This window comes from Syngnathoides biaculeatus, chromosome 8 (genome assembly GCF_019802595.1).
Source record: "Syngnathoides biaculeatus isolate LvHL_M chromosome 8, ASM1980259v1, whole genome shotgun sequence".
Lineage (NCBI taxonomy): Eukaryota > Metazoa > Chordata > Actinopteri > Syngnathiformes > Syngnathidae > Syngnathoides > Syngnathoides biaculeatus.
The window spans coordinates 21,699,308-21,714,205 of NC_084647.1; the positions used below are offsets into that span (position 1 = coordinate 21,699,308).

The 14,898-nt window shown below is 43.7% G+C and overlaps 1 protein-coding gene and 1 long non-coding RNA gene across 8 annotated transcripts in view; one reads left to right on the forward strand and one right to left on the reverse strand.

Annotated features, from left to right (window-relative positions):
- The window catches only part of LOC133505039 (uncharacterized), a 106,025-nt gene that overhangs the window by 64,992 nt on the left and 26,135 nt on the right, over positions 1–14,898 (forward strand). The window lies entirely within an intron of this gene.
- The window catches only part of ncam1b (neural cell adhesion molecule 1b), a 95,298-nt gene that overhangs the window by 3,622 nt on the left and 76,778 nt on the right, over positions 1–14,898 (reverse strand). For 4 of the 7 annotated variants that reach the window (XM_061827885.1, XM_061827886.1, XM_061827888.1 and 1 more), the window contains 8 exons: positions 14,193–14,289; positions 13,936–14,106; positions 13,040–13,168; positions 9,036–9,160; positions 6,107–6,287; positions 3,988–4,186; positions 1,677–1,793; positions 130–1,023 (listed from right to left, as the gene is read on the reverse strand). In XM_061827885.1, coding sequence (XP_061683869.1) covers positions 130–1,023; positions 1,677–1,793; positions 3,988–4,186; positions 6,107–6,287; positions 9,036–9,160; positions 13,040–13,168; positions 13,936–14,106; positions 14,193–14,289 — 1,913 coding nt within the window. Of the gene's footprint in view, positions 1–129; positions 1,024–1,676; positions 1,794–3,987; positions 4,187–4,310; positions 5,452–6,106; positions 6,288–9,035; positions 9,161–13,039; positions 13,169–13,935; positions 14,107–14,192; positions 14,290–14,898 lie in introns of those variants that run through there. The other 3 variants (XM_061827890.1, XM_061827891.1, XM_061827892.1) reach the window with 3 other exon arrangements.

The window sequence follows — 14,898 nt, forward strand, 5'->3', positions numbered from 1 at the left end:
GTGTGGTCAATGGCGAGATGTGGTGGTGAATGAATGAATCCACAAATTACTCACTCACTCACACGTACACACACACACACACACCACACACACACACACACACACATAAAGCTCTAAAGGGAGCCGTACTCATCGTTGACAGCAAGAGCGATCTTGGCCAGAGTCTCTGGTCCGTCCACTGAGGGGGGGACGTCTGCTCCGTCTCCATTGGGCAGAGATGGGGCAGAGGGCGGGCTCTCTAAGCTAATGAGGTCGTCGGGGATGTCTGAGGGTCTCTCCGTGCCATTACTCAGCTCTAAGTCAAACGTGGCGTTATTGAGGCAAATGTCGCGGGCGAGGAAGTCGTACATGTGGGGCGGTGACGTGAGGAGGTCACTAGCAGGCGTGGGAATGTCCTGGACTACAGGGGGTGATTCTTCGGCATCCGGCATTTTTGGAGCACTGCGGATGGCTGAAAATGGGGGATTAGGCCGGGGGTCATGAGGGGAGGACGGATGGGCAGGTTTGTCAGAGGCGCTGTTTGAATTGGGGTCTTTAGGAATGAGTGGCGGAGTGGGAGCCCCTTCCTTGGTGTCTGGCGTAAGAGGGTGGTCTGCGGCCAACGGAGATACAGGCGGGCTAGCTTTAGCCCTCAGGGCAGCAAGTTTAGGAGAGTGTCTGCGCTTGGGTGGAATGGGGGTCCCGGGTTTTTGAGTCAGATCAGGGGTGCTTGGAGGAGCGTCGCTCTTCTTGTTCTCCTCTTCCTCCGCCACCCACTCGCCTCCCCTCTGCTCAACTAACGGCGCGATCTTGGCCTCAACAGCGGCCCTGCAAACTGGGGGAGTCGGAGGGGCCGCGTTTGCCTCCGGGCTGGGTGCGGGCGCCGGGATGGGCGTGGGCGAGGGATCGTTGGCCGGAGTGGAGAGGCTACACGTGAGAATGGTGGTCTCGCTAGAGGGGCTGTCCTGTGCAGGGTCAATGGTGGCTGTGGCTGTGTCAGAGGAGAGCGTGTCCAGTGCCAGGGCAGCAGTGAAAGCCGCCAGCCTGAGAGAGCAGGGAGAGAACAGAGACACACAGACTAGACACCAGGGTGACTGTGACACAGGAGGGGTGGGCCAGAGCGGCATGCGAGAGGGTTAGTCGGCCTTACAAACAAGAAAAAGCAACTCAAATCAACAATGACGACGACAGTAACGAGAAAGAGGAAAAAAAGAAAAAAAAAAGCAGCTATTAAGTCTATAAGGAGAAACAACGAAAGTCATGCTGTGAGTGGACATTCAAAGCGGGGTTGCATCCCATACACACACCAACATGAATACTGACTGGGAAATCAAGCAGAATAGCACGCAGAACCACCTGAATGGGTTCAATCACATCTAAGCTTTACTTTAGGCCTTTCTTTCGCTGTCTTCTACTCGTATTGCTTCAGCATTTGTAGGATCGCACACTACACAAATACTCCTGAAAAGCGACATACTCTCAGTGGACTCCACTCAAGAATATCCAGAACTTGTCTGAAAGAAGTGCGTGAGAACGGGTCAATTTTTGTCCTGGTCGGGGAGGGGCGAAAGTGAATTCTTGGAAGTGGAGTGCAATGTACAACAGCTGATAAGAATATTAAAGAGCAGCAAAAAACAAACAAACAAACAAACAAAAAAAGAAATCAAACATTTTCTGCGGCTGCCAGCTCAACTTACTCTGGCTCCGTGAGGGGTGTGGTTTCGTTGGGTTCCGTTGGCCCTGCTGCGTTGTGATTAGCCGTGCACTCGTCATCCGTTCGGACTTCCACAATGGGCTCTTTGGACTCGTCTTTACTGTGGAACAGACACAGGACACCGACTTTGTGAATGAAATGACTTTTGAAAACACAGAAATGCAAAAACAGCTGAAGACATCCATCCATTTTCCAAGCCGCTTATTCTCACAAGGGTCACACTCATTTGTATCCTGTTCAGCCTTTGATGCATTTGCATGTCAGTCATTTAAAACGATGCATTTTTAAACAGGATTGATGGGTTCTTAAGTTGTCCCTGTCTACATAACAGTTGTCATATAAATGCAGTCACTCACATTGGATTCGCACTCGCAAATCACCACAGTCGAGCACGAAAAATCACGCGCGTAAATTTTTTTACGAGTAGAAAAAAATAGATATTGAAAGACGTCGCTTATTTTGTGTAGTCTTGACATTAATTTATTTCATAAACGTTGTGAACTAAACAAGCCTGCTCCTGAACAATCAGTATTCACTCGCAAACAGGAAATGCAAGTTAACCGTACTGAGCATGAACGGAAGTGATGCCAAATGCACATGTTCAGAGCTTCTTCATGTACTGCGAGCGCATTTACGTTGAAAGTCATCACCATAATAAGCCATGTCAAAGGAAATTCAGTTACACTAGGGGTGCTCAATGCGTCGATTGCGAGGCAGTTTTGGTTGATCGCGTGACGGCCTGCCCCCCCAAAAAAAGACATTCGACTATCATCCACCTCATCGCTTGATTCAGGTGCGGCCAATGCGTCGAGTGCACGCACATAAAGGCGCGTTCTAGCAAGCTGGCCTCCTATTTTTGCCAGTCGTGGCGATGCGCACTGTGCATGTGCACTGGCGACCAGTGTGTAGTCTGTTTCCCGTCCAAATACAGCCAATATGCTTGTCTTGACATTTTTGTTTTATTTCAACTCTATAAAGGGTAGTCGCAACCATGGCAATGGAATCACCTCGACACTTCGATGATAACGCAGCATCTCGGTGACCAGAAGTCAGCTTTTAGTTAGTAAAATAACAATACGTAGTCACTGATAAGTCACGTTATTGTGTAAGAATGTATCGGCAATCGTAGACACTCGCTAATACACGTTAAACGAATCGGTAACAACCAGCACACCTGCAACCCGAGTGAAGGTAAGCGGTTCTGAAAATAAATCTTTACGAGCAGAGGTCTGCTTGAAATCCACATGGAAAGAATTCTAGTGGCAATTCCAATGTGACTGCTGTAAAGCCACCAAATGCCATCATTTGAATTCTGTAGACTGCAGCAACCAATATTTATCAGTATTAAGTGCTTATTTCTTTGTGGGACATTTTCATCTGGCCAGATGTGAAAAATGTTGGTGTCGATAAGTGCCAGATGTGAACTTTTATTTTGAAAACTAAAAGCGGTCTTCCTAACCTGCTCTACGAGCTGCGAGCCAGATGTGAACTTATTTTTTAAAGCTAAATGCGCACTTCCAACTCGGAGCTCCAAGGTGACTCCGCACTGCACATCCACAGTATTGGGAAAATATGAGCCTCCCGATCCCAGAGTTTAGTATTTTAAAAACCTTTGCGCCACCCAAGGGCAGAACAAGAACATAACAACGATATAAAAAAAAAAAAGTATAAAAAAACACCCCATAAAGATCCAGGAACAGCATGAGTCAGGAACATTAAAAAAAAAGGAAAAATGAAGTCACATTGGCAGGTTGTAATTATCTTTTGAGAAAATACCACATACGAAACTCGGAAACTGATGATGGGCAGAAACTCACTCGGAAAGTGCTTGAGTTTAAAATAACCATTTATGACACACGAAATTGGCGGCACGGTGGATCAGCTGGTAAAGCATTAGCCTCACAGTTCTGAGGGCCTGGGTTCGATCCTGACCCCGCCTGTGTGGAGTTTGCATGTTCTCCCCGTGCCTACGTGGGTTTCCTCCCACATCCCAAAAACATGCTACATTAATTGGACACTAAATTGCCCCAAGGTGTGATTGTGAGTGTGTCTGTTTGTCTCAATGTGCTCTGCGATTGGCTGGCAACCAGTTCAGGGTGTACCCTGCCTCTTGCCCGTTGAGAGCCGGGATAGGTTCCAGCACTCCCCGCAGCCCTCGTGAGGATAAGTGGCAAAGAAAATGGATGGATGGAGGGACGAAATCTTCTACAGTAACTCTTGCCGTACAACCAGGCTTTCATTCAGTCCTGCTCACAGCGTAGGGACCATTCATTCAAAATTGCATGGCTACTTACATGAATGCGGCCTTGCCCTCTTCCAAGTCTTTGCCTTTGGTGCCGGAGGCCGACTTGCCGCACAAGCACATGATGAGGCCGCACTTGTTAACAAAGTAGCACGTGACGTCCACAGCCAAGAGCAGCAGCACGAACGCCACCACCAGGATGCCCGCCCACAGCATAATGCCCATGGGGAAGCCCGCGTCCTCGTCCAAGTCTGACACAGATAACACAGAAGGGGGTGTGCAACGCTGTAGGATATAAATAGCAAAATAATCTGCAAATGGTTGGGGCAGAGGTACCAACAACTCACCTGCGTTTTGTGCAGTGTTTTATTTCAGATGCAAAAGTCCTCATTCACGGATGTAATCCATTTATTTATTTGGTGTTAGATTTGAGCTTTTACAATAGTTATGACATTCTAATTATTTACCTTCACAATGTAAAACTGATTCCCAACCACTGCCATGAGATTACAACAGGTTGGGGCAGGGGAAAGTCCACCAAAATATTGTTTTTTAATGACAAATAGCCCATTTTTGTTCATCTATTTATGGCTTTGATGTATGCAGAACACAAATGCTCTTCAACTACATGGTAAAAGTTAAAAATTTATCTGTTGCCCTTCACACAATCAACACCATGTTTCTCAAAATATGAAGTGCATTTGAGAGTAAAGTGAGATGGGATCAATACAGTACCTCATAATACAGTATATTCCGACTTTTTTGTTTTGCGGTGAGCAGTGACAATTTTTCCAATGTAAAATAGGTGCCTTGGTTGAATAAAGGTTGGGAAACACTGACGGTAACGTACTATGTTATACATAAATAACACTCTTAAAACAGGCACGCAACTCCGGATTAAAAAAAAAAAAAGAACAAATAGCACCCTTGAATTAGCATTGTAGAAAACACGGTTAGGTATTTTTGAAACACTTACATGCAGAAGTAATGTGTCACATTAAAGCACAACTTGTAATACAGCGTCTATATTATTCAAATATAATTAGGCTCTTTCCTGTTAACTTTTTTTTGGCGTAAAGGTTGGGTCAGTTTTTACATAATTTACACACACACACACACACACACACACACACACACACACACTTCAGTGAGCAGTACAGTTGAGCAGTCACCCAGTATTTAAAGTAAAAAGACTAGCTGTTGAGAAGTAGATTCAGTTCTAGTTTGCTGCTGCCAACTATCACTCATCTATGTCGTCAAACGCGCTTCACGTTCAATCTGATCGGGATGGGGGTTGGTGGGGGGGGGTTCCACTGCCTTTGGTTCAGTTCCGTCACACACGTGACACACCCGAGTCTGTCAGTCTGCTTTTTGAAAAGTGTGCGCAGAGACAGCCGGGCTCTTCTCGCGTGGTTTACGGGAAGCCGCCGCCAAAACTACGAGAGCAGCAACGCGGTGATGCCAGACAGGATGAGTGAGACCGCACAGCATGTCACGGATGGAGAGCCCTGAGTGGCTGTGATGGCAATATCCGGAAACGGGCGATCAGGAACATTGGAAGGGCGAGAGGGAAAGGAGGATGAGGGGGGAAAAAAAGAGAAGGGCATGGGGGGGGAAACAGGAAGAGAAAAGTGAAAATATGTCGTCTTGAAAACCAAAAGGTGAAAACATCCAACAAAAAAAGTGGGGGGGGAAACAGAGCAATACGGTGAAGTGAAAACCACATAGCAGGAAAATGGCGTTTGATGAATGGACAAGATGGCGTCGGAGGGTACGGACAGCCTTCAGTTAGCAGCGCTTTTTTTAGACAGCACATATCAACCTCGCTTTCACCGTTAGACTGAAGATGATGACTGTTATTGAGGGGGAGGCGATTCAGTTAACCTGGCCCAGTTCTGCAGGAGCAAACTTAAGCTCAATTAGTGACGGTTGTCAAAGGTTTACGGTGGCCGGAATTCTTCCGGAAAAGCGTTTTTTTTCCCCTCGCCGCTGCACGAGCAAATCTATTTTCTCCAGCTCTGTAGATTTAGTAAGTTGTCATTTTTACAGGGCAAAACTAGAAGGTGAGCTTTGAGTGTTGCTTATCAGTGTGTTTGAGTTTAGTTGCAGTGTTAGAGCGTAAGTAAGTGAGCTGGGAAGAAGGAAGCAAGGAAGGAAGGAAGGAAGTGTACCTGGCATGACGGCCGGCTGCACAGACGTCCTGATGGACACGCTCGCCCGTTGCGATTTGCCCTTCTGGTTCTCGGCCACCACGGAGACGTCGTACTCTGTATCCCACTCCAGGCCGCTCAGGAATATGTAGTCGCTGACACTGGGCATGCGAATTTCGGGTTTCCACTGGGGCGAGTGATTCTAAAGGGAAACAAAATTATTTCAAATTAAGGTTAAAGCCAAACTTATGGCTTCAGATTCAGGGATTTATCAGGCAGTTTTGATTGAGGGTAAGGTTTTGAAGTCAGGGTTTTAAAATTTGGCTTTCAAAGAAGGGTTAGTGACTCAAATGAAAGTTTGTCAGCAATGCTCTTCTTTTCTTTTCGGCTTCTCCTGTATGGGGTCGCCACAGCGCATCATCCTTTTCCATCTGCGCCTATCTTCTGTATCACCATCTGTAACACCAACTGCCGTGATGTCCTCCCACACGAACTCCATCAATCTTCTTTTAGGTCTTCCTCCAGCTCTCTTGCCTGACAGCTCCATCCTCATCATCATTCAATCAATACAAGCCATCTGCGCTCTCCAACTTTGTCTCCAAAACATCTAACCTTGCTCTTCCCTCTGATGAGCTCATTTCTAATTTTATCCAAGCTCCTAAGGAGAACCTCAAAATCTTCATATCTGGCTGTCGCTTCTTCAGTGCCACTATCTCCAAGTTGTTCATCATACCCGGCTTCACCACAATCAGAGACTGTACTATCACATACCACCCCTCACATACCTGTTGAGCCTGGATCTTCCACCATTGCTCTCTCTTCTCTCAGTAGCCTCACTCTTCCTCGTTCATGTGCATATATTCTGTTTAACTTTGGCTAATCATCATGTATCTCCTTTCCAGCCTCCACCTTTCTAAATGTTTCTCCACCTACTCCCGCTTTCACTGCAGATCATGTCATCTGCTAACATTATATGGTCCATGGGGATTCCAGTCTAACCTCATCTGGTAACCTGTCCATCACCGCTGCAAACAGGAAGGGGCTCGGAGCCGATCCCGGATGCAGAGCCTTGATGGTACCCTCCGGGTACCCTCTCCTTTCTCTAGCTCTATAAAGACACGATGCAGGCTGACAAGGATAGGGTTTCAAATTAGGCTTTCAAGCCGGGGTGAGGGATTTAAATTAGTGTCTCAAGCCTGTGTTGAGGTTTCAAACCTGTGTTAGGAATACACAAAGTTTTGTTCCTGGGTTTCGGACACAAGTAAAGATTTCAAGCCAGGGTTAGGGTCGAAGGCTGTGGATAGATTTTGAAATTAGGGTTTCAACAGACATATGTTTTGGTTTCAAACTATGGTTAGGTTTTGAAGACAGTCTTCAAGGTGGTTAGGGTTACAAGAGGTTTATTGCCAAGGTTATTAAGATTGAAAGCCTGGGTTACAGTTTCAAAATAAAGTTTTGGTTACACAAACCAAAGTGAGGGTGTCATGTTAAGATATCAAGCCTCGGTTAGAGTTTCAATTTACAGTTTTGTTACATGAGTAAGATTATTCCAAGATCATGTTAAGGTTTCAAATGAAGGTTACGTTGCCTGTGTGCGCATTCAAAGACAGGGTTAGAGTTTAAAGTTAGGGTTTGAAATTAAGGTTGAAGTCTGGGTTGGGTTGGAAATTATGTTTGAAGCTAGGAATAGGATTTACAAATTGGGTTTCAAGCCGCAGTTATATTTTCAAAAGTGGGTTTTAAGACAACGTTAGGTTTTAAACTTAGGTTTTCAAACGGGGGTTAGGTATCAAGCACTTGTTGTTGTTTTATTTTTTGTTTGTTTTTTTGTTAAAACGAGATAAGGATTTCAAATTTGACTTTAACGTAACACTCCATACATCTTGGCGCTCGTACAAGGACAGTGGCAGCTATCATCTGCAACACACTCCATATCATCCTAAATTGTTAATTCCCAACACTTCTACTGATATGTACAGTAGTTAGGACAAGAGTACAATCTTTCTAAGCACAGGATTCTAAATGTTGGCGCTGCTCTTCAGGCAACATGGAGAAGGGCGCCTGTTACTTTGTTTTCTAGTGTTTCCTTCTAATATCTTTTTTGGTTGAATTGGACTCACTGATTGGAGGTTATTACGCAAGCTTTGGGTCTCATGCCACGTCTGTGGAATGAATTGGTGAATGAATTGAGCCATTGGAATTGCTGATGCTGGCCTGTCTAGTAACCCAGTGTATGGCAGGTGTTAACAGCAGCCTGAGAACCTACGGCTGAGGAAAGCTGTTTGGTCTCCAGAATACCACAGTTACCTGACCTTCTGCAAGATTTGAACCGTTTCTACACCATGAAAGGAAACCATGGAGAGGCTGGATCAGGAAGTGAGGTAGAAGTGGCATCAGGAAGATAACACACTCACAATCTCACCTAGGGGCAATTTTAGAATCTCCAATTAATGCCTGTTTTTTGCAATGTGGGAGGAAACTGTAGTGCCCAGAGAAAATCCACGTAGGCACGGGGAGAACATGCAAACTCCACACAAGCAGGGCTGGAATTTGAACCCGGTCCTCAGAACCGTGAGGCTAACACTCTACAGCTGTGCCACCACGCTATGGAGGTCCTTAGGCCAGTCGAGTTCATCCAATCTAATGCTCTTATCTGTGTCTTTATGAACCTTGATTTGCCCACTTATGCACTTTTGGAACAAGAAGGGGCCATCTCCAAAATGCTACCACAAGGTTGGAAATGTCCAAAATATGAGATATGTGACCCAAGCCGGGTGAACAAATACTTTTGGCAATCTACTATAGTGTATTTTCTATTGTGATGTTCTTGTTTCTTTCCTATGGATGTCATGTAATGTGGCTTTTTCCATCCCTGAGACAAAATTCTCTCCGGAGGAGTGCATTAAACTAGATTGAACTTGAACAATTTTCCACCTCCCTCCATACTCACTGGTTTGAAGAGCACAAGGTAATGGATGATGGGCAGTCCGCCGTCATCTTGCTTGGTCCAGCTGACTTTCAGGGAATTGCCTATTGGCTGGAGCACTGCTTCCAGTTTGGGAGGACTTGGTTTTCCTACAGGCAGGAAACAACTGGAATGTTACCAACATTTCTATGAAATAAAAAAAAAAAAAGCTGCAGTGGGCGAGATGTGTTATTGAGGGAGGGGAAGCGCTTCGTCTTTAGAAGTTAAGATGAAGGTGGAAAGTTTTCCAAAGTGTCGGCAGTCTTTACTGTCGTGGTCCTTTTCAGGTCATTGGCCCTCTTTTACAAGCGTTGCCTCCAGATGGTGGAGTCACACTCATTACTAAATGATGCACGGGTGCGTGCTCGTCTGATTCAGTCTGAGTGGCACTCAAACAGCATCCAAATGACTGACTGACCATAACCTCCCACCCCCATGCCTATTCCGTGCCTCCCGAGCTTTTTTTTTTTCCCCCTCACTGACTAAACGTTGATGGATGCATAGAGTACAACAAATTAGCACCAGATGACTTTTATGCAACTCGGCCTCGACGTGTCTCAGGATTTAGATAACCAAGGTTAAATGAAGCACTAGTAGCTCTAACAGCTATGGAGAATAGTTTAGTATCTGTGTTAAAAGACAACAAACAGGAAAAGGAGCATTGTGGTTCGACTTTATATTCTGACTCCGTCCAACCAGCGTGTGACTGCAAGGCAACAATACAGAGAGGCAATGACTTTGTTAGCAAAGTCTCTCGGCATGAATACTAAAAGCTGCTTATTGAGAACCAGAACAAACTGTGGAAAAGGGAGTTGTGTGGGAGAGAGCATTAATTAGAGTCGAACGCCCCTAAAGGTGTTTGTTTTTTTTTTTATTCTTGAAAAACTCTGCTGAAAAAGGCAAACAAAACGGCTTTTTCTTTTGACATTCTCTTTTTATATGCTGCCACTATAAAAGAGTACCAGTGATGACAAAAAAGAAATGGGCGATGATGACTGAGGTAAATCACTACTATACTTATGAAACATACCCTCTCCAAAATGCATCTTTCAGGGGGCTGCGTGCTTTTTCAAATAAACTTTAAAAAAAATTTGGGTGAAGCTACGAGGACATGCAGAGAAGTGATGCGCACTAACTTAAAATGGTGGCAGAAATAAAAATAAATTAAAAAATCGCTACAACTGTTGTCAGAATAAAATACATACTTTGATACGTTTTCATTTAAATACGATTTTTTATTTTATTTTTTTGCCTTTTACACAGTCTCAACTTCAATGGAATTGAGGTTTGTACTTTTGTTTTGTGTTATATTGCCGGTACAGTAAATTTAGGTTAAGATGGTGACAGTCTGAAACTTGTCTTTACATTATTTGGTTTGTCAAAATATTAAACCATTCGTGGGCAGCGTCCCATTTTTGGGACATCATGATTTTCACGCATTATATCCTTCAGTATATCAAAATATTTAAGTGTTTTAATCTGAAGCCATAATTTGGTATCACGAGCGGATAATTCATCAGTCAAAGTTAGCACGGAGTTATTTCTCTTTCCTTCCTGACCCAACATGGTGGCCTCAAGTACCTATGGAGTGTTTTCCAAGAGAAGAAAGGGAGAAAGGTCAGTATGCAATCAAGTTGTTCTTCAAAATGCTAATCCATCAGTATTATTAATGCGTAAGTGTCGTTCTAGAATAAGAATTATTTAATAAATATATCTCAAATATGTATCACTTCACAGAACTGATAACATAATCGTCCCACTTTTGGGACGCTGCCCACGAGAGGGTACATCTTTTTTGCCATTTGTTTTATGCGTTAAATGAAAAAGAAGTGTATTTTCTTGATTGTGTCCTGTGTACTTTTATCTCAATAAGGCTAAAAAATTGCCACCGTGCCCATGAATGGGTTAAAACTTGAACAATTTAGAGTCACTCGTGTTTGACTCCAGAGGTTCCGCTCCAATGTGCATTCCACAGGTAACTTTCTCTCTATAACAATTCAAGTGAAAGTGAAAAACATTGCTTAGGAAACCAGCTCTAGCTCTCATTAATCCTGACAAGGCAGACGCCCAGTCAATTGATTAATGGGGTTTAGCTTCAATTTGCTGCGTGTCTGCTTGAAAGCAATTAATGTGCCGTTTAATAGCAGCATTTGCAGATCAAAGCAATCCGTCTCAACGTCAAGTTACCTTCTGCAGACCGTAGGGGAGGAAGTCGTCACAGTGCCATGCAAGCAGAATAACACTCGAATGAAATGCACATGTATGAATGGTTGAAAGGGAGAAGGGAAAAAAGGACAACAGGCATGAAGAATAGAACACAGGACATGTGACTTGCATGCTAAAACTTTGAAATGGGGCATCAGAGGGGAAGATGGATCTCGTGTGTGTGAAAAGGGCAGCAGATGTCTTCAGCTACCACAGACCGAGACGGATGAGTCAATACTGAGGGGAACAATCCAAATAGTCTGCAGGACAAAGCTGAACCCAGAACAGCAATGTTTGCCTTTTGATATGGAACATTTGATTCATCACTCTGACGTTTACCAATTCACATGGCGCTAATTAGATAGTACTTATTATTCCTGTTTGGATGACCTTTGGGATGGGGAGGAAATAAAATATTCTCGGTCACCACGGCCTCCTTTTACACAAAAAATCCCGTAAAATGGACTCATCAGAGCTGCAACACAAGGCCTGGCATTTAACCACGTTTGTGTTTTCCACAGAAACAAGGGAAGCCAGAACATTGCCAAGACTGTGTACGTTTTTACACAGCAACCCCCAATTAGATAATTGGATCACCTTTGTTTAGGCTGTAGTTCTTCTTCCAAAAGTGGAAAATAACTAGATCTATTATGTCCCTAGAGTCACTGATGTTGTTGTGGCACACACGCCTGACTTTGGTGCAGGCGGCGTGGGTTGAATTCCCGCTCAGTGATGGTGTCGATATGTACCCAGCGACTGATTGGCAACCAATTGAGGGTGTAGTACTCCTGCGACCCTTGTGAGGATAAGCGGCTTGGGAAGTGGATGAATGTTTTGTTCCGTGTCAATGCCATTTAACAGACCACAGACGTGGGAAAAAAGGCGGCTATATGTTGTACTTGCGGACAGTGTGAAAATTCAAAAGCATTCAAAAGACTACCAAAAACTAAGACACTTGGCTAAATTCTAAAATTAATTGAAACTAATCTGCACAAGCTACATTAATCATCGTTACTATACAACAAACCTGTGTCTCCTGAGAAAAAAACATCAACGTCATCTTAAAACAAAGAAAAACACAGGGTGATCATTCATGTGGACAGATAAATTCCCATTCGACTTAATGAGGATGCTGCCAAGGTCGGGATGAAGTTGAGCTGAGCTCATCATGAACACTTGAAATACACCCAAATGTGACTGAAATACAAAACACTTCAGTAGAAACCGTTAACCCCTCAATTTGGATTTAGCAAGTATTTATTAGACTGCTTGAGTTGCTTATATAAAACAATCCATAACCCTATTGATTAAATCCTCATGACTGAGTCGTGTCTTCTTCTGCCACTAGAGGGAGCTGACAGCTAAATAATATCTATATTGGCAGTACTTAATTCCTATGTAGTGATTGTAGCGGCCAAGTGTATTCATTGTGTGAGCTTAATGAATTGCAAGTGTTAATTCAAAATTGAGCGTAGGTGTGTCTCCAAAGTGACGAAGTGCCGGTGGCTGCTGAGCATTTATTGGAGCAACAGTAACCGTGATGACCTTTAGCTGTGATGTATTGTAATGTTTATTTCAAAGGCGCTACGGTATTGCAATTCACAAATGGGAGGGAATGATGGATTTGGGTTTTAAGTGTTTTTGCATTTCTTTGAGTTGTTTACTTTCCAAAGTGGATATAACTTATTTGTTTGATGGTTGTGTTTTGATGTTTTTTCCAAGGCTTATTCCAGATGGGAGTAATTGTACATCAAAAGTTGATATTTGGCATGTGAGGTACTTACGGACAGGCTCCGTTTTGAAGAGCTCCACAGGGCAGCTTTCGCCTTCCCCCTTCCCGTTGATGGCAGAAATCTTGACTTCGTAGGTGGTGTCTGGCCGCAGGTGTGTGATCGTCAAGTCGCCAATGGAACCTAACGATGTTAAAGTTCATTTTCAGCATTCAGAGCATAAATGTTGGCCTCAGAGTAGAAATACCTGATGGTTGTACTAGAAAAATGCAGCTAAGCTCGCAGTTAATACTTGTTTGAAAACAAAAATACAGTGGAGCCTTTGGTAGCGTTTTTAACACTAATCCAAGTGTACGGAACAACTGATGGTGTGGCTAATTTGCGTAAGAAACCAAGCTGTTCCCCAGGGTCTAACGTAAAGGTCCTTTCCTCACTTTGTGGTTAGCATCATTTGGCCTCCTTGCCATCAGTGATACCCTTTTGTGGTGGGATCACAAAAAAAAGACCTTTCATTTAATGTCACGTATTTTGTCACGGTTTTGATCTCCAAAGGTTTTGTACAGATTTTACCCAAAAGGCTTAGTATGTTTCCAAATTTTAAACTCTCGGGTTGTTTGAATTATAAGGCTCCACCAATTTCAAACAGTCTGGTTTAGTTTTAAACCTTTACATTTTTTGACAGGTGAGTCTGTTCTACTCCTGTTGTAGTGTTTTGTTTTGTAATTTATTTGGATGTGGATGAAAGAGCACAGAGATTAAAAGGAGAGAAAAAAACAGTAAAGGGCAAAAGCATACATACACCCACCCACCCATCCATTATCTACACTGCTTATCCTCACTCGGGTCGCAGATATGCAGAAGCCTATCCCAGCAAACTGCGGGCAGGACAAAACCTGCTAATTCTGTATGTATTCAAAAGGAGGAGGGGTGGGGTGTCTGCTTCATCATACCATCTTTGAGCTCATAGATTCTCTGAGACCAGCTGCCCCTGCCTTGCGTCCTCCATGCCGCTTTGTACTTGAGCACAGGGACACCCCCGGTGGACTCCGGCTCCTCAAACTGCACCAGCGCAGTGGTGGAGAATGGTGACACCTCATTGATGAATGGAGATGATGGGACCTCTGTGACAAAGTGAAGGACAGGAAGTTGAGTAAGGGGGAAAAAAAATAAACATCCTGTGTTGGATTTTTATTTAATTGAAACTGACCGGCTTGAATGAGGACGAACTCTTTGGCCTCTGTGCCCACCTCGTTGGAAGCAGTGCAGTTGTAACTCCCAAAGTCATTCTCTGACGCCGGCGTCACCTGGAAAGACAAATTACAATCATCTATCCCACATAAAGTAATATTTTCTTAATGTGTATTTTGTTTTAGTGGCTTTTTTGATGGATTACTAAAGTGCCCCCCACTCATGGACACAGTTCTTGTTTGTTTTAACATACTTGTCAATAAGGATGATATTATTTCTGTTCTACCAGTGTAATGCATATTCATATCTACCTGCAGAAATCCCTACGATATCCTGTAAATCTGTCGTTAATGACATATTACATGGGTTTTTAAAATATGCTTTCTGCATTGCCCTGGAAAAGGAGAGCCACAGTCAGCAATTTATTTTCCAACCATTTATCAAACACCAGAGACATAAAAAGGTGACCAAAAAAATAACATTCCAGGGAGGCTGCGGAGATACACAAAGCCTCCGCAAATTTCTTTTTTTTTTTTTTTTTAAATAAATTAAGCAATCTGCAAGACTCCAAAGAGTACAACAAGGCGCTAACTGTATTAGAAAAAGAACATTTTGAAAAAAAAAAGTGTTGCGGTCACCGGTGATTAAGACAGGGGAGGATGTTCTAGTGGTTGTGGTTGTGTGTAAACATTTTTTTAAACCCACTGGACGGTGATCGGCCCCAA